Source organism: Eptesicus fuscus, chromosome 7 (genome assembly GCF_027574615.1).
Source record: "Eptesicus fuscus isolate TK198812 chromosome 7, DD_ASM_mEF_20220401, whole genome shotgun sequence".
Lineage (NCBI taxonomy): Eukaryota > Metazoa > Chordata > Mammalia > Chiroptera > Vespertilionidae > Eptesicus > Eptesicus fuscus.
Window position 1 is genome coordinate 3666078 of NC_072479.1, and position 27810 is coordinate 3693887.

Sequence of the window (27810 nt, forward strand, 5' to 3'; positions counted from 1 at the left end):
ATAACTTTGTATAGTGGCATATGGTAACTAGATTTATTGTAGTGATCACTTCGTAATGTATATAAGTATCCAATCACTGTGATGTACACCTGAAAATAATAGGACATTATCTGCCAATTATAATTTTTTTTTGAGATGGGGTGAGTGAAATTGAAAACAGGTCTTACAAAGAACCTACAGTGTCTTTGTATTTAGACTTAGAATTCTCTGGGTTCATAACTTTCACTTTAAAGATTTTAGCTAAAATTGTCAACTTATTTTTTTAACAAATAATTGTTTTTTAAATTATTTTTTTTCTTAATGGAAGTTGAGTTTTCCAAGGAATATAACTACTAAGTAATGTTTCTTCTTTGCTATAGGTAAAACTTCAGTCAAGAGGCTGACAAAAAAGGTAAGCAGTGTGTTTGTAGGGAGGGGTTCATTCTTTTTTTTATGATAGGAAATGCACTTTTATAAGTTAAATTAAAAGATTTTACTATGTGTATATTCAAAGGATATTGAGGATATACTGGCAGCAATCCAAACAACTCATTGTGGATCAACCTTTTTTAGAGACCTTGGCGATAAAGGTAATTTTGATTTGTTGTTAACTTTCTGTTTATGTATTTGTTTTAAAATATGTTTTTATTGATTTCACAGAGAAGAAGGCAGAGGGAGAGAGATAGAAACATCAGTGATGAAAGAATCATTGATCTGCTGCCTCCTGCATACCCCGCACTGGGGACCGAGCCTGAAACCTGCGCATGTGCCCTGACCGGGAATCAAACTGACCTCTTGGTTCATGGGTCAACACTCAAGCACTGAGCCACACCAGCAGGCACTACTTATATATTTTTATTAACCAAAGCATTATTAAGGAATTATGGTATGAGGCGTATGGCTGTGTGTTAGAGAATATACAGTAGAGAACCTAAAAAGAGAATGTTATAACACACACCATGTTATTTAACCAGTTAACTACCACACATTTAAAACAGAAACCATCCCCATGTGCCACGATATTTTGAATTTAATTTAAAAAATCAACTTGCAATGAATATTATAAAAATAAATACACAGTTCGAATGTTCTTGAATATTTTCAGCTGAAAATTCTCATGAAAAGTGATTTTAAAGTTGGTCAGGACTGCCACTTAGGGAAAACATTTTTTTTATAGACGTGCGTGGTCCGCCACTTGCGTCTACAGACGCTTATGGCATATAACAGGTTAGTAGGTGTCTTTAGATTGTAATAAAATACTCATTAGATAGTAACTTTATCATACTCAGAGCCGTCACATAAATTATTCAGTTTTTATTAAAGCCTAGAAAGGAGGAGCAAGGCAGAATATCCAAAGGAAGTGGGGGGGGGGGGGGGGCGGGACTTTTTTTCTGCCAAGGTCCATTTGGATATTTATAACATCATTCTCAGGCCATTCAAGATTATCAGTTTAAAAATTAGCCTGCTCTATTTGGTCAAACAGTTAATTAACTCACCTCTAATGTCTTGGCAGGGCCAGACCAAATGATTCCTCGGGCTTTATACTGCCCGCATGCCATATATTTCCTACCCCTGATCTAAAGTAAAAAGAGAAGGCCTCAAAGAGAAGCCACATAAAAGAACTATAAAAGTTTTCACTTTCTTATAACTAGCAAAAGATAATATATTCTTGAAATAAAAAAATAATTTTACCCACTAAAAGAAAATTGTGACAGTTATATATTTTTTAAACCCAAGCAGAATTCTCTATATAATACCATTCTCAAAGATATACTGAATATAAATTATATGACGTAGTGTAAGATACAAATATATTCTTATGATGTCGTAATTTCTCTTTGGAGAACAGGATTCTCAAAACTGCATTCAGTGGCAATCCATATTTTATAATGATTCCAATTTTTAAATATTTCCAGAGAAGGAGAGTAATAAATTTAATCATCTCTTCTAGTGGCCTCTAAGGATTTTTTAACAATTTTTAAAATATAAATTATTTTACATACTTCCCACTTCACATGCAGTTTTGAAACATTGCCATTTACCAGGTATACCAGTTAATAATGTGGATTTTATAATCACAGAAAACACAATAATTTCAAGAAAAACATCAAAATTGCTAGCTACACATTTCCCCCATCTTTTAGGTAATTTATGAATACCATCCCAATAGAACTTTTCTTGTTTTGAGGCAAACCATTCAGAGACACAATTTTCCACTTCTTCGTACGTTTTGAAGTGCTGCTCAGAAAGTGCGTGTGCCACCGATCAGAACAAGTGGTAATCTGAAGGAGCAAGGTCTGGGTGGGTTAATACTTCCCAGACAAGATCTTTTAACGTGTCTTTAACTGGTTTTGAAGTGTGTGATGGTGCGTCATCATGAAGCAAAATTATTTTGCCGTGTCTTCTGGCCCTGCTGGTCGTTTCACGATCAAAGTGTGGTTCAGATTAATTATTTGTTGTCGGTAGCGATCAGTATTAACTGTTTCACCTGGTTTTAGAAGCTCACAATATACCACACCTTCCTGATCCCACCAAACACAGAACATTGTCTTCTTTCCGAAGCAATTTAGCCTTGCGGTCTATGTTGATGGTTGACCTGGATCAACCCATGATTTTGTGCATTTGGGATTCTCAAAATAAATCCACTTTTCATCACCAGTCACAATTCGATGCAAAAAAGACTCTTTTGTGCCATTGAAGCAACATTTTACTGATGACTTTTCGATTTTCCATTTGTCTTTCGTTCAGTTGATTTGGCACCCATTTTCCTTCCTTTAAAATCTTTCCCATTGCTTGTAAATGATCGGAAATTGTTTGCTGAGCAACGTTTAATCTTTCTGCAAGTTGTTTTTGAGTTTGACATGCATCGTCATCCAATAATGCTTGTAATTGTTGGTCTTCAAACTTTTTCAGTTGACCTGGACATTGTTTGTCTTTCACATCGAAATCACCACTTTTAAAGTGTTTAAACCAGCGTTCTCAAGTATCTTGAGATGGAGCATGTTCACCATAAGCTTCCTGAAGTATTCAGCAGCACTTTTCTTCAAAATAAAGCAATGAATTAAAACTTCCCGCAAATGCTCTTTTTTTGGCACGAAATTCGACATTTTTATGCGTAAAAATATCTATGATGTTAATACCTTCAGCAAATTTGACATATGAAATTTTGAAGCTTGCTGTCAATACAACAAAATAGCATACATATCAAATCACATATATATCAACATATGTGTAATTCCATCTATTAAAAAAATCCGCATTACTAACTGGTACACCTGGTAACAATTTATTTTGCAATTAGATGTGGCAAATATGTATTAAATTGTTTCTCCTATTAATATTCTGAAGTGCCTATAATTTTAAAAAGCATTTTCAGGGGGCAGATGCCTAGAATGCTATTGTTACAAATATCTTGTCTATAATCTATCTTGAGAGGGTAGGGTACTATTTCTACACTGTTTCAACTCTTCAAGCTTCTTATTTACGTCAGCATTTCAAAGAAAAACTGCAATTTTCTTTTTCAAACATCTCCCCTGTGGAAAAGACATGGACTTATGTCTAGAGAAAATAAACATGAGGTCTCCTTTTGGCACCAAGCCCACCAGTGCAGTCTAGCAGTTTGGCCATTTCTTTGCATTTCCATATTCCTTTGAAAATTAGGGGGGGGAAAATTCACTTTTTTTTTTTTTTTTTTTTTTTTGTGAGGCTGCCACGGGATGAAATACTTCAACTAAGAATGCCTTCATATGAACACTGAATATTTTAAAGAAAAAAATATCTGGCCCTAGCCAGTTTCGCTCAGTGGATAGAGCATTGGCCTACGGACCAAGGGTCCCAGGTTCCATTCCGGTTAAGGGCACGTACCTTGGTTGCAGGCTTCTCCCCAGTCTGGGCCCTGGTCAGGGCTCTCCCTTAGGAGGCAACTAGTCCATGTTTCTCTCTCAAATAAGTGTTTCTCTCTGTCTATCCCTCTCTCTTCCACTTTCCCTAAAATTCAATGGAAAAATATCCTCAGGTGAGGATTAACAAAAAAGGAAAAAAAGAAAAAATATCTGAAGACTTACTGTGTAGACTTTTTTGTTCAAGAGAAGTACACCTGCTTCAAAATAAAAACAACAGAAAAGTCAGGATATAAAATAATAATGTAAGTCATTAAAAACATTTAAAATATATACCTGAAGTTACTTACAACCAAAACACTGAATTACAGTACTTGGATGCAAATTCTTTACCTGCCTTGCTCTGAACGGCTGGCCCCGCATTACTGCATTGCATTTCTGCATTACATGATTGGGAGCCATTAGAATGTGGTCTTCCTCCTCTGCCATCCCCTCTTCAAGCCTGTATTCCTCATTTCTGTGCTACCATGGTAGCTTTACTTCCCGTTGCTTCTTCCACATAAGCATTTCAGACCTGTCTTATATGGCTTTTCCACTTATATCACAACTGCTTAATTAAGATGTTCACCCATCCTTCAAAGACCATTTTTAGAATTGCACTTCTGATCATTCAAACTAGGGAAATGATTTCACAGTTTTCTAAAGTCCTATAAATCTTACTCTCAGTATCTCTTAATGGTATTTAGCATTTTCTATAAACATTTGCATTTCAGCCTCCTGATGTATACAACACCTTCTATTAAGAATTCTTGCTAGAAATCAAACTTGCATCTAAACACAGCTCTGGATCTAACTAGCTACCATTTTATAGAAATTGTAGAAGGTAGAGGAACATGAAATGATATCACAAAGATGCAGTCATAAAAATTTTATAGACTGTAATAAACTTTACAGGACAAAGGACCAGGCTTCTTCAACAAATTAGTTGAGGGGGAAAACGACAAGGGAGAACCTTTAGATTAAAAGATATTTAAGACACAAGGAACAAATAAAAATTTAAAACTTTTGTGAATCAAAGTACACTATCGCCCAGACTGGTGTGGCTTCATTGTTAAAGCATCAGTCCACACACTGACAGGTAGGTCGTGGGTTCAATTCCTGGACAAGGGCACGTACCTGGGTTGCAGGTTCGATCCCTGGGCATGATCAGGAGGCAACCAATTGATATGTCTCTCTCACAGCCATCTCTCTCTCTCTCTCTCTTTCTTCTCTCTCCCTCCTTCCCTCCTTTCCTCCCTTCTTCCCTTCCTCCCTTCCACTCTCTAAAAATCAATGGGAAAAATATCCTCAGGTGTGGATTAACAAAAAAAGGTACACCAGCAAGAGAATAAAAAGGCAACCTACTGGATGGAAGAAAATATTTACAAATTATATATAGGGGGCTAATATTCAAGATATGTAAGGAACTCCTATAGCCCAGCCAGTGTGGCTTAGTTGGTTGAGGAGGTTCCCGGTTGGATTTCTGATCTGTTGGATTCCAGGTCAGGGCACAAGCCTGTTTGCAGGCTCGATCCCCAGTACCCCAGTAGGGGGCATGCAGGAGGCAAGTGATGGACATTTCTCTCTCATCGATATTTCTCTCTGTCTTCCTCTCCCTTCTTCTCTCTGAAATCAATAAAAACATACTTAAATTTTTTTAGAAAAGAACTACAACTCAACCATAAAAAAAAAAACAAAGCAATTTAGCCTAGGATGGTGTGTCTCAAGTGGTTAGAATGAACGCCTGTACACTGAAGTTCGATTCTTAGTCAAGGGCACATACCTGGCTTGCAGGTTCAATCCCTGACCTCGGTCAGGACATGTGTGGGAACCAATCAGTCGATGTTTCTCTTTCACATCAATGTTTCTCTCTTCCTCCCTCCCTCTCTTCCACTCTCTCTGAAAAAAATCAATGGGGGGGCCACCAGGGATCAAACCTGCAGCGCAGGTAATTGCTCTTGACTTGGAATCAAACCTATGACTCTTCGGTGCATGGGCCAACACTCTAACCACTAGACAACACTGATGTTATATTGAGAAACCAAGATGGCGGCATAGGTAAACACCTAAACTGCTGCCTCGCACAACAATTTGAAAACTACACCTAAAAGACAAAACGAACATCATCCAGAACCACAGGAAAGCTGGCTGAGTGGAAATTCTACAACTAGAAGGAGAGAGGAAAGCAAACGGAGAATCAGAGGAGCTGCAAAAGGCTGAAGGAAGTTCTCCCGGCATAGACACAGCTGATCCTCACAGCCAATTGGCCTGGAGGTCAATTCCTCCCAGTGTACCAACAATAATCAAGACTTAACTACAACAAGGCTGTACACAGTCCACAAAGGGCTGTACCAACTGTCCACCTCAGGTAACTGGGGAGGCTGAGCCACTGGGCCCCATAGGACACCTAGCACACAAAGCCACTCTATCAACACAGGGAAGCAGCGAAAATGCAGAGACAAAGAAACAGATCACAAATGAAAGAAATGTCGGAAAACAAACGATTGGATATAAAGTTCAAAACCACAGTTATAAGGTTTTTCAAGAATTTCCTAGAAAAGGCCCATAAATTGAGCGAGACCCTCAAGGATATGAAAAAGGACCAACTATAAATTAAACATACACTGACTGAAATAAAAAATATTATACAGAGACCCAACAGCAGACTAGAGGAACACAAGCATCAAGTCAAAGATTTGAAATACAAAGAAACAAAAAACACTCAACTGGAAAAGAAAAAAGAATCCAAAAATTTGAAGATAGTGTAAGAAGCCTCTGGGACAACTTCAAGCATACCAACATCAGAATTATGGCGGTACCAGAAGACGAGAGAGAGCAAGATACTGAAAACCTATTTGAAGAAATAATGACAGAAAACTACCCCCACCTAGTGAAAGAAATAGACTTACAAATCCAGGAAGCGCAGAGAACCCCAAACAAAAGGAATCCAAAGATGACTACACCAAGACACATCATAATTAAAATGCCAAGAGCAAAAGACAAAGAAAGAATCTTACAAGCAGCAAGAGAAAAAACAGTTAATTACCTACAAGGGAGGACCCATACTATTGTCAGCTGATTTCTCAACAGAAACTATGCAGGCCAGATGGGAGTGGCAAGAAATATTCAAAGTGCTGAATAGCAAGAACCTACAACCAAGATTACTCTACCCAGCAAAGCTATCATTCAGAATTGAAGGTCAGATAAAGAGCTTCACAGATAAGAAAAAGCTAAAGGAGTTCATCACCACCAAACCAGTATTGTACGAAATGCTGAAAGGTATTCTTTAAGAAGAGGAAGAATAAGAAAAAGGTAAAGATAAAAATTATGAACAACAAATACATATCTATCAACAAGTGAATCTAAAAATCAAGTAAATTAAAAATCTGATGAACAGAATAAACTGGTGAATATAATAGAATCAGGGGCATAGAAAGGGAGTGGACTGAAAATTCTCAGGGGGAAAGGGGTGTGGGGTGTGCGGGAAGAGACTGGACAAAAATCGTACACCTATGGATGAGGACAGTGGGGGGGAGGTGGGGGGAAAAACGAGGAACAATTGTAGTAATCTGAACAATAAAGATTTATTAAATTTTAAAAAATCAATGGAAAAAATATCCTCAGGTGAGGATTAACAAAAAAGACAATTTAGAAGTAGACAAAGTGAAGTTTCTCCTAAGAAGATACCCAAATGGCTAATTTGCACATGAAAGTATGCTCAGCATGACTAATCATTAGGGAAATGCAAATAAACCACATGAGATGCCACTTCACACCCATTATTATCAAGAAAAAAATGAAAATAAAGGCTAGGATGTGGAGAAATTGTAATCCTTGCACATTGCTGGTGGGGATATAAAATGATGCAGCCACTGTGTAAAATAGAGGTTCCTTAAAAAATGAAACATAAAATGACCATTTGATCCAGCAGTTCCACTTCTGGGTATATACCAAAAGAATTAAAACCAGAGACTCAAACATATATTAGTACACTAGTGTTTGTAGTGGCATTAGTCTCAGTAGCTAAAAGGTGGAAACAGAAGATGGATAAACAAACTGGTGCATCCATACAGTGGAATATTATTGCACCTTAAAAAGGGATGTAATTTTTGCCCCTGGCCAGGTAGCTCAGTTGATTAGAGCAGTCCCCTATATGCCAAGGTTTTGCATTTCTTTACTCTTGGTGGCTGGGTGAGTGCATGCATTTACTAGACTTAGTATAAATTTAAAATTATAGTAATATAGAAAACTTTTCTGTGAAATTAAACTTTTCACACATACTTAATTTTAATTACACAAACATGTCTACATAAGTAAAAACAGGTAAACTTGGTCTTTTTAACATATGCATTTGGAAAATCTACTTTATTATATAACAGATTTTCGGCTTTAACAGACACCCCCTCACCCAAATTAGTCTGTTATATCGAGGTTTTACTGTATTTTACAAAAAAAAAAAAAGTAAGTGACTTGAGATTTGTCCATCAAGTGCAATACAAGAACTTCCTTTGAATCCTGATATGAGCACATTTTAAAAAAATTCTGAAACAGGGATGTTTGTACACTGATTTTAAGTTGATAATATTAAGGAATTATAATTTTTTAGGTATGATAAATACATTTGGGAGGGGGAACAGTTAATTTTCTACTATGAAATAATATGCTAGATGGGTTTTGTTTTAAATAATCCAGTAGACAGTGAGGGAAAGGGATTGAGAGGTATAGAGAAAATAAGACCTGCCATGAGCTAGTATTACTGAAGCTGATATATATAATTATTCATTATATTATTCTCCCTACTTTTGTATATGACTGAAGTTTCCCATGATAAAGTTTTTTAATTGTTATGCCAAGCTCATGATCCAGAGGGAAATTCTTTTTATCTTATTAAAAAGCTATGATTTATAAGATATTGATTCTATATTTATTGTAATTCTTTTCCTGGCAAGCACATAAAACCTGATACCATTGCCCTAGCCGGTTTTACTCAGTAGTTAGAGCCTTGGCCCTCTTACTGAAGGATCTCAGATTTGATTGCTAGTCAAGAGTACGTACCTTGGTTGCAGACTCAATCCCTGGCCTGGGTCAGGTGCGTGCGGGAGGCAACCAATGTGTCTTTCACATGATGTTTCTCTCTCTCTCTCCCTCCTTCCTCCCACTCTCTCTAAAAATCAATAGGAAAATATTCTTGGGTGAGGATTAAAAAAAAAAAAAAGCCAATACCATTTACTCAAGCAGGAAAGAAAGTTTATTTTGTGGCCTGGTTTAATCCAGTACTCAGGCATCACCAGTACTCGTATCCTTCAGGCCTACCAATTAAAGACTGTCTCCATCCTCAGACCTAAACACTGATCTATTGCTCTCTCCATAACCTCACATCCTATGTGAAACAAATTTCACATCATGACAGCCCAGGAGGAAAGATGAAGTGAATGATTCAGCCTTCTCTGCAGAAATCTCACTCTGCTTGGCCCAGTGCAGATCACAGCTCATCCCTGAGTGAACTCCTGTAGCCAGACAAATGCATCCTGGTTGTGAGCTTGGGTCAGCTATATGCCATCCCAGCGCCAGCTCTGCAAAGTATTGTGACTGCCCAGACCAGTCAGCCTCTGCCTCCAAAGGGGAAATCATGGGCCATCCCACTCCAACTGCATGTTGGAGAGTGGGGAAGGAGTGGTTGCCCAGAGGATTTCACTGTTTCATTTTAAATAATACAGTTTACCCCTTGTATATCCAAATCTCTGTTATTCTATTGAATTTATAAATGTGCTTACTTGCAATGTTATGAATAGTAAAAGTTGAGCAGAAACTAAATAGTGTGCCATGCAAATAAAACCTCTAATGGCCTGGCCAAGTGTGGCTCAGTGATTGAGCATCTACCTATGAACCAGGAGGTCACAGTTAGGGGGAATGCAGAAGGCCACCGATCAATGATTCTCTCTCATCATTGATATTTCTATCTCTCCCTCTCCCTTTCTCTCTGAAGTCAATAAAAATATATATATTTTTAAAAAACAACCTCTAATTGATAATTGTATTTCCCAGCCAGCATTCATTCTACCTCCTTACTAGTAAGAGTAATCTGATAAAAACTGAGTAAGAGTAATCTGATAAAAACCTAGTATCTTTTTAAGTATTAGTAATGTACTTAACTCTATTATAAAAGTTTTCCACTGTACCAAAGAGAGGTAATTTAAAGTGAAAATGTGTTTTTAATTAGGTGAAGTTTCCATGTAGTATATATATGATTACTTCTAAACCATCTAAAACTTACTTTCTAACGTTTTTATTTTATCTCTTCCAGGGTTAATTTCATATACTGAGTATCTTTTCTTGCTTACAATCCTCACTAGTAAGTATCCCACATTTTTTGCCTCAACAATCATGTGGACTTCTCTATTATTCATGAACAGAGTTTTGGAAGTTTAGTGTGTTTTTTTATTTTTTTATTTATTGGTGTAGAAAGAGAGAGAGAAACATCAGTTTGTTGCTCGACTTATTTATACATTAATTGGTGGATTCTTGTATATGCCCTGACCGGAGATCAAACTTGTAGCCTTGGCCTATTGGAATGACGTTCTAACTAACTGAGCTACCTGGCCAGAGCAGTATTTATGTTATGTTATTAAAAATACTAGTGGCCTGATGCATAGATTCATGCACATTGAAAGGAAATTATTTAGAAGGTGGCCAGCGGGGCGGGATTGGGTAGGATGGCCCAGACAGGCCCTGGAGCTAACCTCCCACAGTCCCTCCCACTGCGGCTCGAAGGGCATCTGCGGAGTGAGCAGGGTCCCTCTGGCAGGTGAGGTCCCTCGGCCTGGCCTGCAAGGATCGGGCCAGAAAAGGCTCTCCAACATCCCCCAAGGGGTCCTGGAGTGCAAGAGGGCACTCTGCAAAGTTGCTGTCATACAGGGTGTGGAATGCAAACGCAAGTGTGCAGTAAAGCAGATTCGGGGCCAACTGTGCCCCAGCAACAACATAACCCACAGCCGAAGGTGGAATCACACAGCCCTGCGAGGAATTGGACTCCCTCCTCTCTGGTTCTGGGGTGCGTCACCTGAGAACCGCAGCTGCCAAGTCACCTCAGCTTGGCAGCTCCTGCTTTGAGTGTCAATGCTTGTAATACCTACCGGACGGTCACTTAGCCTTTTATAAATATAGATTACTAGAGGCCCAGTGCATGAAATTCGTACATGGGGGGGGGATGTCCCTCAGCCCAGCCTGCACGCTCTCCAATCTGGGACCCATAGAGGGATGTCCGACTGCCCGTTTAGGCCCAATCCTACTGGGATCGGGCCTAAACGGGCAGTCGGACATCCCTCTTACAATCCAGGACTGCTGGCTCCCAGCTGCTCGCCTGCCTGCCTTCCTGATTGCCCCTAACTGCCTTCCCCTGCAGGCCTGGTCACCCCTAACTGCCCTCCCCTGCAGGCCTGGGTCCCCCCAGCTGCCCTTCCCTGCAGGCCCAGTCGGCCCCAACTTCCCTCCTCTGCCGGCCTGGTCACCCCTAACTGCCCTCCCATGCTGGCCTGATCGCCCACAACTGCCCTCCCTTGCAGGCCTGGTCTCTCCCAACTTCCCTCCCCTCCTGGCCATCTTGTGGCAGCCATCTTGTGTGTTGGAGTGACAGTCAATTTGCATATCACTCTTTTATTAGATAGGATAGAGGCCTGGTGCACGGGTAGGGGCCGGCTGGTTTGCCCTGAAGGATGTCCCGGATCAGGGTGGGGGTTCCCTTGGGGCGTGGGGTGGCCTGGGCAAGGGGCCTGTGGTGGTTTGCAGGCTAGCCACACTCCCTGGTGACCCAAGCGGAGGCCCTGGTATCTAAGATTTATTTATCTTCTATAATTGAAACTTGGTAGCCTTGAGCAGAGCCAGGAAGTTTGGCTTCCTTCATCGCCGGGGAAACCCAAGCCTCCTGCTCACTCTGTGGCTGCAGCCATTTTTGTTGGGATTTATTTATCTTCTGTAATTGAAACTTTGTAGCCTTGAGCAGAGCCCAGGGCCGGACAGAGCAGGTGGAAAGCTTGGCTTCCTCCATTGCTGGGGAAACCCAAGCCTCCTGCTCACTCCGTGGCCGCAGCCATTTTTGTTGGGATTTATTTATCTTCTGTAATTTGAGCGGAGGCCTGGGCCGGCCAGGATGTGCAGGAAGCTTGGCTTCCTCCATTGCCAGGGAAACCCAAGCCTCCTGCTCACTGCATGGCTGTAGCCATCTTGGTTGGGTTAATTTGCATACTCTCTCCTGATTGGCTGGTGGGCATGGCTTGTGGGTGTGGCAGAAGTACGGTAAATTTGCATGTTACTCTTTTATTAGATAGGATTGGGCCTGGCTAATGTGGCTCAGTGGTTGAGCATCATCCTATGAACAAGGAGGTCAGGGTTCGATTCCCTGTCAGGGCATATGCCCAGGTTGTGGGCTTCATCCCCAGTAGGGGGTGTGCAGGAGGCAGATGATTAGTGATTCTCATCATCTCTCTCCCTCTCCTTTCCTCTCTGAAATAATAAAAAATATATATATATATTAACATTATTGAGCCCTGGCTGGTGTATCTCAGTGGTTAGAGCATCCACCCATGCACTAAAGGGTCGAGGGTTTGAGTCTCAGTGAAGGGCACGTACACAGTTCACAGGTTTGATCTCCAGTCCTGGCCATCGTGTGTGGAGGCAACCAATTGATTTCTCTGTCTCACATCGATGTTTCTCTCTCTCTGTTTCTCCCCTTCCTTCCACTGTCTAAAAATATCAATGGAAAAATATCCTCAGTTGAGGATTAACAACAACAAAATATGCTATACCAGTATTAATTTCTTAGTTTTCATAAAGGTACTGTGGTTATATAAGATGTTGACATGAGAGGAAGTTATCCAAGGGTATATTGGAAACTCACCATGCTATCTTTACATTTCTGTAAGTATAAAATTATTTCAGAATAGTTCTTTAAAAACCCTACTCTGAAAAAGGGAAATAAAAGGTAAAAATCAATATGAAAATAGCCATCCTATATAATAAAAGGGTAATATGCAAATTAACCATCACTCTGTCACAAATATGGCAGTGCCCAAAGCCACAAGATGGTGGTGCCCAGTCCCCTCAGCCCAGCCGGAGTCCCCCAGTCCTAGGGCAGGGGCAGAGGGGGTGCACTGAGAGCAGTCAGTGTGAGAGGCCTGGCGGAAAGATTGCTTCATCGCCGTGGCGATGAGGCAAGCGTCCCACCCCGGCCACAAAGGGCCTCTGGGCCGTGGAGAGCCTCTCAGCAGCGGGTGTGGGGCGGCCAGGCCCCACAGAGCAGAGAACCACAGGGAGTGGGCCTAAGCTGTCAGGGCTCCCGGATTGGAGAGGGCTCCCCTGAGGGCTCCCAGATTGGAGAGGGTGCAGGTTGGGCTGAGGGACCCACTCCCTGTGCATGAATTTCATGCACTGGGCGTCTAGTGGTCCTATAAGAGTATAGAAAAGCTAAAGATACAAAGTTCTCTAATTATTTTTTCTTTGAAGGGCAGCACACCTAATAGCAGAACAGCACACCCATGGACAAGTATCAGCCTTTGAAAATTGTTATCATAAGAAGAGGTCACTTTTTTCTCCATATAAGCCCTTACACGTGTAGCTTCTGGTGGCTGATTTCAAATTTGAAGATCTGTTATATTTGCACGTAATTTGCATTTCACCAACATTTAATACTCATTTTTCTTTTGATTGTAGAACCCCATACCGGGTTTCATGTTGCTTTTAAAATGCTGGATGCAGATGGTAATGAGATGGTTGAGAAAAAGGAATTTTTTAAGGTAAGTAGATTCTAGTTATTTTTGATGTATCATAAACCACCTGGATAGTTGTGTGATAATAATTTTACCATTTTCATAAAAATTAAAATTATATTCGCTGCTGATATATCAGATGTTGGAAATCATTTTTGTATTAAAAATAATAAATTTTCTGTATTACAACTTGAGGAAATAGTCAAGGAACAGAGCATAAGATTCCAAAAAGAAATGAGCTAAAGCATCTACATTTTTTAGATTTTGTTTTTACAATTTCAGCAAATGATAATCCTATCTAATTAAAGAGTAATATGCAAATTAACCATCACTCCACTACACCCACAAGCCACGCCCACCAGCCAATCAGGAGAAAGTATGCAAATTAACCCAACCAAGATGGCTGTGGCCATGGAGAGAGCAGGAGGCTTGGGTTTCCCCGGCAATGGAGGAAGCCAAGCTTTCCGCACACCCTGGCAGGCCCAGACCTCCACTCAAAGCTACAAAGTTTCAATTATAGAAGATAAATAAATCCCAACAAAAATGGCGGCAGCCACGGAGCTGGAGAGAGCAGGAGGCTTGAGTTGCCCCCGGCAATGGAGGAAGCCAAGCTTCCGCAGCCTTGGCCTGCCTTGGCCTCCTCCACTCAAGGCTACAAAGTTTCAATTATAGAAGATAAATAAATAACAACAAAAATGGCTGCAGCCCTGGAGCAAGCAGGAGGCTTGGCTCCGCTCAAGGCTATAAAATTTCAATTATAGAAGATAAATAAATCCCAGATCCCTGGGACTCCACTTGGGTTGCCGGGGGACATGGCTGGCCTGCAAACCACCACAGGCCCCTCACCCAGGCTGCCCCACGCCCCAAGGGAACCCCCACACTGATCCAGGACACCCTTCAGGGCAAACCAGCTGGGCCCCACCTGTGCACCAGGCCTCTATGCTATCTAATAAAAGAGTAATATGCAGCCGAAACTGGTTTGGCCCAGTGGATAGAGCGTCGGCCTGCGGACTGAAAGGTCCCAGGTTCGATTCCGGTCGAGGGCATGTACCAGTAGGGGCTGTGCAAGAGGCAGCTGGTCGATGTTTCTCTCTCATCGATGTTTCTAACTCTCTATCTCTCTCTCTTCCTCTCTGTAAAAAATTAATAAAATATATTTTTAAAAAAAGAGTAATATGCAAATTGACCATCACTCCTACACACAAGATGGCTGCCCCCATATGGTCAAAGATGGCTGCCCCATTGTGGGCACAAGATGGCCAGCAGGGGAGGACAGTTGGGAGAGACCAGGCCTGCAAGGGAGGGCAGTTGTGGGCAATCAGGCCAGCAGGGGAGGGCAGTTGGGAGGGACCAGACCTGCAAGGGAGGGCAGTTGGGGACGGTCAAGCCTACAGGGGAGGGCAGTTAGGGGTGACCAGGCTGACAGAGGAGGGAAGTTGGGGGTGACCGGGCCTGCAGGGTAGGGCAGTTGGGGGGTAACCCAGGCCTGCAGGGGAGGGCAGTTAGGGGCAAACAGGCTGGCAGGGGAGCAGTTAGGCATCAGTCAGGCTGGCAGGGGAGTGGTTAGGGGGTGATCAGGCTGGCAGGCAGAAGCGGTTAGGGGCAATCAGGAAGGCAGGCAGGCAAGCAGTCCTGGATTGTGAGAGGGATATCTGACTGCCCGTTTAAGCCCGATCCTACCAGGGCAGTCAGACATCCTTCGAGGGGTCCCAGATTGGAGAGGGTGCAGGCTGGACTGAGGGACACACACACCCCCCGTGCACAAATTTCGTGCACCGGGCCTCTAGTACAATATAAAGGGCTTTGTGGGTCTGTTAAAAATTATTCTTACACTTCCCTCCAAAGAAAGAGATACGAAAAACAAAAATTTAGATCTTCATAAAAAATAGGGAGAAATGGGCCCGACCAGTGTGCATCAGCAGTTGAGTGTCGGCCTATGAACTATAGGAGGTCCTGGTTTGATTCTCGGTCAGGGCACATGCCCGGGTTGCAGGCTCGATCCCCAGTGTGAGGCATGCAGGAGGCAGCCAATCAATGATTCTCATCGATGTTTCTATCTACTCCTCTCCCTTCATCTCTGAAATCAATAAAAATATATTAAAAATAAGAAATAAAGTCTCCATTGTGTGGTATAAGTATTGCTGCTCCACCTTTTTTTTTCCATTTTCATTTTCATAAAATATCTTTGTTTATTCCTTCAGTTTCAGTCTGTGTGCATCTTTTGATCTGAAATGAGTCTCTTGCACACAGCACGTGTAAGGGTCTTGTGTGGTTATCCATTAGGCTACCATATGTCTTTTTATTGGAGCATTTAATTTATTTTCCAATTAAAGTAATTGATAGATATGTGTTTATTGCCATTTTATTGTTATTTTATCTTTTTCTTCTTCTTAAAGAAGACACTTTAACATTCCTTGTAATACTGGTTTGGTGGTGCTGAACTCCTTTAGCTTTTTCTTGTCTGGGAAGCTTATCTGTTCTTAGATTCTTAACAATGGCCTCTCTTCTCTCTCTCTCTCTCTCTCTCTCTCTCTCTCTCTCTCTCTCTTCTCTTTCTCTCTCTCTCTCTCTCTCACTTTCTCTCTCTTTCCCCCCCCCCTCTCTCCCCCTACTCCCTTCTGCTTTCTCTCAAAATCAGTGGATTTTTTTTTAAAAATTAGGACAAAATGGACAAATTCCTAGAAATATACAATTTTCTAAAACTGAGTCAGGAAGAATCAGAAATCTTGAATAGGCCAATAACAACTGATGAAATAGAAGCAGCAATTTAAAAACTCCCAACAAATAAAAGCCCTGGCTTCACAGAGGAGTTTTACCAAACATTCAAAGAAGAACTAACACCTATACACCTGTATTTCTCAAACTATTCCAAAAACTCCAGGAGGAAGGAACAGTTCCAAGCTCTTTTTATGAGACCAGCATCATCCTAATTCCAAAACCAGGTAAAGACACTACAAAGAAAGAGAATTACAGGCCAGTATCCATGATGAACATAGATGCCAAAATCCTCAAAAAAAAATATTAGCAAATCGGATCCAGCAATATATTAACAAGGTCATACACCATGACCAAATAGAATTTATTCCAGGGATGCAAGGCTGGTACAATATTCACAAATCAATAAAGGTGATACAGCACATAAACAAATTGAAAAACAAAAATTGCATGACCATATCATTAGGTACATAAAAAGCATATGACAAAATCCAACACACATTTTTGATAAAAACTCTCAGCAAAGTGGGAATAGAGGGATCATATCTCTACATAATAAAGGCCATATATGACAAATCTACAACCAACATCATACTCAGTGGGCAAAAACTAAACCAATTCCCCTAAGAAGAGCAACAAGACAGGGATGTCTGCTTTCGCCACTCTTACTCAACATAGTACGGGAAGTCCTAGCCACAGCAGTCAGACAAGAAGAAGCAATAAAAGGCAGCCAAATTGAAAAGGAGGAAGTAAAACTCTCATTATTCGTAGATGACATGATATTGAATATAGAAAACTCTATAAAGACTCCACCAAAAAAAACTAGATTTAATAAATGAATTTGGCAATATAGCAGGAAACAAAATTAACACCCAGGAATCTATAGCTTTTTACTTGTATTTTTATTGATTTCAGAGGAAGGAAGGGGGAGAGAGAGAGAGAGAGAGAGAAACATAAATGATGAGAGAGAACCATTGTTTGGCTGCCTCCTGCACATCCTGCCTGGGGAGCAAGCCCTCAGTGCAGGCATATACTCTAACCGGGAATCGTACTGTAACCTCATGGTTCATAGGCTGATGCTCAACCACTGAACCACACCAGCTGCTCTTGATGGCATGTTTATATACCAATAATGAATTTTCAAAAAGAGAAATTAAAAAGACAATCCATTTACCATTGCAACATAAAAATTAAGTTACTTAGGAATAAGCTTAACCAAGGAGGTAAAAAGACTTAAACTCAGAAAACTACAGGACATTAAAGAAAGAGATAGAGGAAGATGTAAACAAGTGGAAAAATATACCGTGTACATGGATTGGTAGAATCAACATCATTAAAATGTCCATAGTGCCGAAGCAATCTACATATTCAATGCAATCCCTATTAAAACAGTTCTAGAGCAAATATTCCAAAAAGTTATATGGAACCAAAAAAGACCTGAAATAGCCACAGCAATCCTGAGAAAGAACAAAGTTGGAGGGATCACAATACCAGATATAATGTTATACTACAAAGCCACCATAATCAAAACAGCCTGGTACTGGCACAAGACCAGACATATAGACCAATGGAACAGAACAGAGAACCCAGAAATCGGCCCAAGCCATTATGATCAACTAATATTTAACAAAGGAGGCAAGAACATACAGTGGAGTCAAGACAGTCTCTTCAGTAAGTGGTGTTGAGAAAATTGGACAGATACATGCAAAAAAATGAAACTAGACCACCAACTTGCACTTTGAACAAGAATAAACTCAAAATGGATAAAAGACTTTAATGTAAATCGGGGAAACCATAAAAATCCTAGAAGAAACGAAAGGCAGCAAATCTCAGACATCTCTCATGGCAATATGTTTATGGATACATCTCCTAGGGCAGAGGAAGCTAAGGAGAAAATTAACAAATGGGACTACATCAAAGTAAAAAGCTTCTGCACAGCAAAAGAAATCAACAAAATGAAAAGGGAGAACATATTTGGCAATGATACATCTGATAAAGGGTGAATATCTAAAATATATAAGAAACTCATACAACTTAACAAAAGAAAGACAACCAATGCAATTTAAAAATGGGCAAATGACCTAAAGAGACACTTCTCCAAAGCAGACATACAGACAGCCAAGAGACATATGAAAAAATGCTCAAAGTCACTGATCATCAGAGAGATGCAAATTAAAATGACAATGAGGTATCACCTCACACCTGTCAGAATGGCTATCATCAACAAATGACAAGTGCTAGTGAGGATGGGGAGAAATGGGAATCCTAGTACATTGCTGGTGGGAGTGCAGACTGGTGCAGACATTATGGAAAACAGTATGGAGTTTCCTAAAGGAATTAAAAATGGAATTGCCAGTTGACCCAATGATTCCACTTCTGGGAATATATCCTAAGAAACCTGAAACACCAATCAGAAAGAATGTTTGCACCCCTGTGTTCAATAGCAGCTCTATTTACAATAGCTAAGATCTGGAAACAGCCCATGTGCCCATCAGCAGATGAGTGGATAAAAAAAGCTGTGTTACATTTACCCCATGGAATACTGCAGTAAAAAGAACATCTCTTGCCTTTTGAGACTGCATGGAAGGACCTGGAGAGTATTATGCTAAGCAAAATAAGCCAGTCAGAGAAAGACAAGTATTATATGATCTCACTCATATGTACAATCTAATGAACAAAATAGATCCAGAGACACAGAAGCATAAAACAGCCTGTGGAATCTCAGAGGGAAGGCGGGGAAGGGTGGGTGGGTGGGAAGAGATCAACCAAAGAACTTGCATGCATATATGCATAACCCATGGACACAGACAATAGGGTGATGAAGGCCTGGGATGGGGGGGCAAGGACAGGCTAGAAGGGGTCAATGGGGAGAAAAATGGGACATATGTAGTACTTTCAACAATAAAGATTTAGTTTTTTTAAAAGTAGCCTAGAAAGAAATGGGTGAAGGTTCATTTCTTAATTGATTTAAATTCATAGTTTGAGATTTTGTCTACATTTAATTTTTTTTAACTTTTCTTTTTATTTGCTTTCCACATGAGGATTGGTACAAATGACTCTGAAAGGTAGGTTTTTTAATGTGCTCAGTCTCAGAGTACTATAACCAATTTATAATTGGTAGAAATGTAGGTCTTTAAATAATTTTAATGCTTTAAAATGTATAAAGAGAAAAGGGACAACATATATATATTGTAAGTAGCTTTTTAAGAGTTATGTACTTGAAAATGTTGCCGTAAACTATCAATAATACAGAAAGTTATGAATAAAAACTTTCTTAAAGAATGAGGGTAATCAGAATATGTATATATTAAGTAAGCTGGCTTCCTTTGAGAGAAAAAAAAGTGATCCAAATTGTAATAATAATGTTAATTCTTGCATATCTGATTCTTACATGATTCTTACATGATCTGAGAAAAAACATAACATTAGGAGTTTATAAAATAAAAAGAATTTCAGTTACTATTTAACAAATACCTAATATATATTTTATAACAAAAACATGGCATCTGTTTTTTAGGTTGTTTTGAAAAATCCAGTAGACACACATCTAAATTCATGTTTGCCATCTTTTTAGCTTCAGAAGATCATAAGTAAACAGGATGACTTGAAGACAATAACTAATGAAACAGAATGCCAGGTATGTACAGATAATGTAAACATTTCCAAACAGATTGGCATTATATTAGTTTCTCTATTCTGTTTGTTCAAATAAGTATTCAAAAATACTTGGGAAAATTATTAGTAATTTATTTTTTCTAAATATTTTAAGTAGATGTGCTACATTCATATGGTGTAGATTTGATAAGGTTCATAAGAGTGTGTGTGTGTGTGTGTGTGTGTGTGTGTGTGTGTGTATATATATATATGTATATATATATATACATATATATATATATATATATATATATATATATATATATATATATATGATAGAATTTTTCTCCCAGTCACCACTTCTCCCTAAGCCAGTGATGGGCAACCTTTTGAGCTTGGTGTGTCAAACTTCGCCAAAAAACTGAGCATAACTCAGGTAGTGTGTCACTTCGAGGAAAAAACATTATTTCGCAAATGTTTCATCCTCAGAAATAGCTACGCATCCCTCCAACTTTGTGTCATCAGAAATAGCTACGCATGTAATAGGTTCACCATCACTGCCCTAAGCAATGTGTTCTATCAGTTTGCCGTGTATTCTTCCAGGGGTATTTTATGCATATAAATAATTAAATATATCTATATATCTTTTTTCCATGTTTATATAAGCAGTAGCATGCATACTATATACATTGTTTCCCACTCTTTCGTTTTTCCTTAATATAGCTTAACATTGGGGGGGAAAGCGAAGCAGGACGTATTTAATACTTTCAACAATAAAGATTTAATATTTTTTAAAAATAGCTGAGTATCTTATTCTTTCTTATGGCTCCATAGTACTTTGATGTACCAATTATGTAATCATTCCTCTTTTGAAAGATGTTTAAATATATCCAGTCTTTTGAAGTTACAAATAATGCTACAGTTAATAATTCTGTAATTACCATACTTTCCGGCGTATAAGACGACTGGGCGTAAAAGATTTTCCTGGGTTAAAAAGTTGTCTTATACGCCGGAAAATATGGTAGTCCAATATATCTAATCCATTATATCTAATCCCATAAATATAGTCCAATATACCGTATTTTCCGGCGTATAAGACGACTTTTTAACCCAGGAAAATCTTATACACCCAGTCATCTTATACGCCGGAAAATACGGCATGTCATTTTATACATATGTGAATATATCTTAGGGACAACTTCTCAGAAACTCAATTGCTGGGTCAAAAGGTATGAACATTTCTAAAATTTTGTTTACTGCTGAAGTCCACTCCACCTTAAGTATTTTGAGTATTGTAGGCCATGTTTTTCTTCTGCCTGAGCAGATGATTATAGATTATTTTTGTACAAAGTAACAGACAAAATGACTTTTCTCTTGTCCACCTTTGTTGTTGTTGTTGCTACAAGAGTCTTTTGTGGATATTGTGCTGAGAGTTCCAGGCTACAGGATCTATTTTGGTTATAATATTTGAAATTACTGTAACATTTTTATAGGAACCAAAAGTGAAAGAACCTGAAATTAACACAACCCTTCAGATACGTTTCTTTGGAAAAAGAGGAGAAAGAAAACTTCATTATAGAGAATTTCGAAGGTAAATGCAAATATTTATATTCATTTAGGGAAATTTTATAGATAAGAAGTGAAGAAACAACTGAGTATGGTCGACCCTTAAAAAATGCAAGTTTGAACTGTGTGGGTCTACTTATACATGATTTTTTAAAATTTATATACTTTTATTTTTAAAAATCCAAGTGTAAGTGGTCTCACATTATTCAAGGGTCAACTGTACCTTCTTTTAGTCTTTAAAAAATTTATGTGGTGATACTAGTCCTGTCCTGCCTACTTTACAGAGTTGTGAGTAAATGTAAAAATAAACTATAGCCCTAGCCAGTTTGGCTCAGTGGATGGAGCATCGGCCCATGGACTGAAGGGTCCCAGGTTCGATTCCAGTCAAGGGCACATACCTCAGTTGTAGGTTCGATCCCCTCCCTCCCCTCATCTGGGCGCATGCGGGAGGCGACCAGTCAATGTGTCTCTCACATTGATGTTTCTCTCTCTCTCTCTCCCTCCCTTTCACTCTCTCTAAAAATCCATGGAAAAAAATGTCTTCAGTTGAGGATTAAAAAAAGAAACTATAAATTCTAATAATTTTTAAATAATCTAATAACAGAAAAGAGGCAATCTCTAATTCATGCAAATATTTTATTTCTTAATCTTCAATTCTTTCCCCTTTCATTCACATTAGTATTCTTTCCCTACATGAAGTCTGAGGTGGATCTGATAATTAGATGAAATAATGTATCTGAAGTACACAGAACATAAAATACAGTAGGCACTCAGAATATATGCTGAACTCATGTCAACTCAAATGATTTTCTTCTTTTATATATATACTAGAGGCCCGGTGCAGGAAAACCATGCATGGATGGGGTCCCTAGGCATGGCCTGTGATCAGGGCCAATCAGGGCCAGGCCGATCGGGGCCTGCTGGCTCGGGGGAGGGACAGGACATGGGAGGTTGGCCACTGGCCCTGAGGAGTGAGCTGGCCCTTGGCCCCCCTGGGAAAGAGGCTGCATCCGCTGCCACCCATCCTGGTTACCCGTTCCAGCCTGGGGCCCAGCCCCAATCTGTTGATCAGGGCCTGTCGGCTTGGGGGAGGGACAGCAGAAGGTTAGCCGGCCAGGGGAGGTTGGCTGTGGGAACTCACTGACCACCAGGGGGCAGCTCCTGCGTTGAGCGTCTGCCCCCTGGTGGTCAGTGTGTGTCATAGCGACTGGTCATTCAGTCATAACAGTTGCTTAGGCTTTTATATATATAGATTAGTATTGATTTTTTTTTTTACAGAGAGGAAGGGAGAGGGATAGAGAGATACAAACATTGACGAGAGAAACATCGATCAGCTGCCTTCTGCACACCCCCTATTGGGGATCGAGACCGCAACCAAGGCACATGTTCTTGACCAGAATCAAACCCGGGACCCTTCAGTCTGTGGAGCAGCGCTCCATCCACTGAGGCAAACCAGTCAGGGCTCAAATGATTTTCAAAGGCTAGTCTAGCAGCTTGTTGCCCACATGTCAGGTATCTCCTGAGGGCTTCTTCGCAGCTGTCGCTGGTTTCTTTCTGTTTGCATTTCCTCAGCTCTCTCCTTTTCACATATTTTCTTCAACCTGGAGTATCCTTCATCTCTTTCCCAAAAGGTGTCTCAATTCAGCATGTAAGAAACAAATCAAAACTAAAATAAAAGCATTATTTTCTCAGTGTCTTTTCCCCCAGGGATTGACTGCTTAAATTTCAGAGGAAAGGGCTGTTATAGTTTTAAGTTAGAAAACTGGACACAACTTTTATTTTCCATCATAGATGGCTAATATTTTTTAAATTTTGTTACCATTTTTTTAATTTGGAAATTCAATAGTGTTTACTAGTTATTTAAGACAAAATAATGAGAATGTGTATGAATTTTATGCAGGACCCCTAAACCTTATAAAGCCTTCTGGAAATAGGCTAGTGTTGTGATTAAACTTGTCAAGAAACCCAAGGTTACAGAGCAATAAATAGTATATAAAGCAAAAGATACTAATGTTGCCCAGCCAGGGTGGTTCAGTGATTGTCAACCTGTGAACCAAGAGGTCACAGTTCGATTCCAGGTCCTGGCATATGCCCAGGTTGTGGGCTTAATCCCCAGTAGGGGGCTTGCAAGAGGCATCCATTCAATGATTCTCTCCCATCATTGATGTTTCTATCTCTCTCCCTCTCCCTTCCTCTCTGAAATCAATAAAAACATATACTTTTTAAAAAAGATACTAATGTCAAGTTTAACCAAACAGTATTCCAGAAATAAAGGCATAGACTGTGAATTTATGTTGGTACCATTATGTGCAGCTATTGTATAGTTTTCTTCAAGCTACACTTGAAGAAGGCTGGCAAAGCTCAAGGGAGCAGAGAATGTGGGCAAGAGAGTGGCGGAAGCAATGAAGAGTTGAGTCTGGACTTAAGTAAGATGAAAAGAGAAAGATAGTTGCACACATGCTCAGTGCCATCACAGCTACTGTCTGTCGAGTACTTACTATGTGCCCAGCATGTGTTTAAGTGTTTTTCATGTATTGTTTCACCTATCCTTAAACTTGGGACAGGTAGTCTTCCCTTTTATACTGAGACTCAATGAGATAAAGCCATGGTCGGCAAACTGCGGCTCGCGAGCCACATGCGGCTCTTTGGCCCCTTGAGTGTGGCTCTTCCACAAAATACCATGGCCTGGGCGAGTCTATTTTGAAGAAGTGGCATTAGAAGAAGTTTAAGTTTAAAAAATTTGGCTCTCAAAAGAAATTTCAATCCTTGTACTGTTGATATTTGGCTCTGTTGACTAATGAGTTTGCCGACCACTGAAAGGGACTTGGTTTAGGAGGTTCATGTACCTTAGAAACTGCAGAGGAGATATTCACACCCAGGTTGGTCTTAAAAGGTGTAAGTGGTCATAAAGTTTCTAAAAGAGTTCCACAGGTCCCTGGTGGGTGGGTAGTGTCAACATAAGAAAAATTCAAACCTGTGAAGAATTTTTGTGAATTTATTTGAGCCAAACTGTCAACAAATGCTGAGAAGCAAAAATCTCAACAGATTGAGATAATTCTCCAAAGATTGGCAGGTTTTTTTGGTTGTTTTTTTTTCAATTTTTTTTTATTAAGGTATTATATGTGTACATATCTTACCATTGCCACCCCCCACCCCACTCCCATATATGCCCTCACGCCCCAGAGTTTTGCATCCGTTGGTTATGCTTATATGCATGCATACAAGTCCTTTGATTGATCTCTTATCTCCCCCACCTCTCCCTAACTTTCCCCCTGTAATTTGACAGTCTGTTTGATGCTTTACTGCCTCTGTATCTATCTTTTTGTTCAAGTTTATAATGTTCTTTATTACCCATAAATGAGTGAGATCATGTGGTATTTTTCTTTCATTGACTGGCTTATTTCACTTAACATAATGTTCTCCAATTCCATCCAGGTTGCTGCAAATGATGAGAATTCCTTCTTTTTTATGGCAGCATAGTATTCCATTGTGTAGATGTACCACAGTTTTCTGATCCAGTCATCTGCTGACGGGCACCTAGGCTGTTTCCAAATCTTAGGTATGGTGAATTGTGCTGCTATGAACATAGAGGTGCATATATCCTTTCTGATTGGTGTTTCTAGTTTCTTCGGATATATTCCCAGGAGTGGGATTACTGGGTCAAATGGGAGTTGCATTTTCAGTTTTTTGAGGAAACTCCATACTGTTCTCCACAGTGGCTGCACCAGTCTGCATTCCCACCAGCAGTGCACGAGGGTTCCTTTTTCTCCGCATCCTCGCCAACACTTGTCGTTTGTTGATTTGTTGATGATAGCCATTCTGACAGGTGTGAGATGGTACCGCATTGTTGTTTTGATTTGCATCTCTCGGATAATTAGTGACGTTGAGCATGTTTTCATGTGTCTCTTGGCCTTCCTTCTGTCTTCTTTTGAAAAGCTTCTATTTAGGTCTGTTGCCCATTTTTTTATTGGATCATTTATCTTCCTTTTATTAAGTTGTATAAGCTGCCTATAGATGTTGGAGATCAAACCTTTATCAGTGATGCCATTTGCAAATATGTTCTCCCATGCAGTAGGCCTTCTTGTTGTTTTGTTGATGGTTTCTTTTGCTGTGAAAAAGCTTTTTATTTTGATGTAGTCCCATTTGTTAATTTTCTCTTAAGCTTCCATTGCCCTAGGGGCAGTGTCAGTGAAGAATTTCTTTTGGCATATGTCTGAGATTTTGCTGCCTGTGGATTGCTCTAGTATTTTTATGGTTTCCCGTCTTATGTTTAAGTCCTGTATCCATTTTGAGTTTATTTTTGTGTATGGCGTAAGTTGGTGATCAAGCTTCATTTTTTTGCATGTATCTGTCCAATTTTCCCAACAACCATTTATTGAAGAGACTGTCTTGACTCCATTGTATGTTCATGCCTCCTTTGTCAAATATTAATTGAGCATCGTGGTTTGGGTCAATATCTGGATTCTCTATTCTGTTCCACTGATCTATATGTCTGTTCTTGTGCCAGTACCAGGCTGTTTTGAGAACAGTGGCTTTGTAATACAGCTTGAAATCTGGTATTGAGATCCCTCCTACTTTATTCTTCTTTCTCAGGATTGCTGTGGCTATTTGGGGTCTTTTTTTATTCCAGATGAATTTTTGGAGAGTTCTTTCAAGGTCTGTGAAATATGCCATTGGTATTTTAATGGGGAGTGCATTGAATCTATAGATTGCTTTGGGTAGTATGGACATTTTAATGATGTTGATTCTACCAATCCATGAACATGGTATGTTCTTCCATCTGTTTACGTCTTCCTCTATCTCTTTTTTCAGTGTCCTGTAGTTTTCCGTGTATAGGTCTTTTACCTCCTTAGTTAAGTTTATTCCTAGGTATCTTAATTTTTTTGGTGCGATGGTAAATGGAATTGCCTTTTTAGTCTTTCTGTCTGTAAGTTCACTATTGGTGTATAGAAAGGCCATAGATTTCTTGGCGTTAATTTTGTATCCTGCTACATTGCCAAATTCATTTATTAAGTCTATTAGTTTTTTGACGGAGTCTTTCGGATTTTTTATGTACAATATCATGTCGTCTGCAAATAAAGACAGCTTTTCTTGTTCTTTTCCAATTTGGATGCCTTTTATTTCTTCTTCTTGTCTAATTGCAATGGCTAATACTTCCAGTACTATGTCAAACAGGAGTGGTGAGAGTGGGCATCCCTGTCTTGTTCCTGTTCTTAGGGGAAATGTTTTTAGTTTTTGTCCATTGAGTATGATGTTTGCTGTGGGTTTATCATATATAGCTTTTATTATGTTGAGGTATGAGCCTTCTATTCCCACCTTGTTGAGAGTTTTTATCAGGAAAGGGTGTTGGATTTTGTCAAATGCTTTTTCTGCATCAATTGATATGACTATGTGATTTTTATCTCTCAATTTGTTTATGTGATGTATCACGTTTATTGATTTGCGGATATTGTACCATCCTTGCATTCCTGGGATAAATCCTACTTGGTCATGGTGTATGATCTTTCTGATGTACTGCTGGAGCCGATTTGCTAGAATTTTGTTGAGGATTTTGGCATCTATGTTCATGAGGGATATTGGTCTGTAATTCTCTTTCATTGTGTTGTCTTTATCTGGTTTTGGTATTAGGGTGATGCTGGCTTCATAGAAGGAGCTTGGAAGTGTTCCTTCCTCTTGAATTTTTTGGAATAGTCTGAGGAGGATAGGTTTTAGTTTTTCCTTGAATGTTTGGTAAAACTCCCCTGTGAAGCCATCTGGCCCCAGGGCTTTTGTTTGCCAGAAGCTTTTTGATGACTGCTTCAATTTTTTCCATAGTTATTGGCCTATTGAGCTCTTTAGATTCTTCTTGATTGAGTTTTGGAAGGTTATATTTTTCTAGGAATATGTCCATTTCCTCCAGGTTGTCCAGTTTGTTGGAATAGAGTTGTTCGTAGTATTTTGTAACAATCCTTTGTATCTCAGCGGGGTCTGTTGTTATTTCACCTCTTTCATTTCTGATTTTTGTTTATTTGGGTCCTCTCTCTTTGCTTCTTGGTGAGCCTGGCTAGAGGTCCATCAATCTTGTTTATCCTTTCAAAGAACCAGCTCTTGGTTTTGTTGATCTTTTATATTGTTTCTTTGGTCTCTATGTCATTTATCTCCGCTCTGATCTTTGTTATTTCCTTCCTTCTGGTTACACTGGGCTTTTCTTGCTGCTCTTTTTCTAGCTCTTTGAGTTGTAGGGTTAAGTAATTTATTACCATTGTTTCTTGTTTTTTGCAATAGGCTTGTAGAGCTATGAACTTCCCTCTCAAGACTGCTTTCGCTGTGTCCCATAG

At 39.7% G+C, this 27810-nt stretch overlaps 1 protein-coding gene across 3 annotated transcripts in view; it reads left to right on the forward strand.

Moving 5' to 3' along the window:
- The window catches only part of MICU2 (mitochondrial calcium uptake 2), a 117176-nt gene that overhangs the window by 74032 nt on the left and 15334 nt on the right, over positions 1-27810 (forward strand). For all 3 annotated transcript variants that reach the window (XM_054718674.1, XM_054718675.1, XM_054718676.1), the window contains exons 3-8: positions 360-391; positions 494-569; positions 10162-10209; positions 13563-13645; positions 19908-19970; positions 21421-21518. In XM_054718674.1, coding sequence (XP_054574649.1) covers positions 360-391; positions 494-569; positions 10162-10209; positions 13563-13645; positions 19908-19970; positions 21421-21518 — 400 coding nt within the window. The remainder of the gene's footprint in view (positions 1-359; positions 392-493; positions 570-10161; positions 10210-13562; positions 13646-19907; positions 19971-21420; positions 21519-27810) is intronic.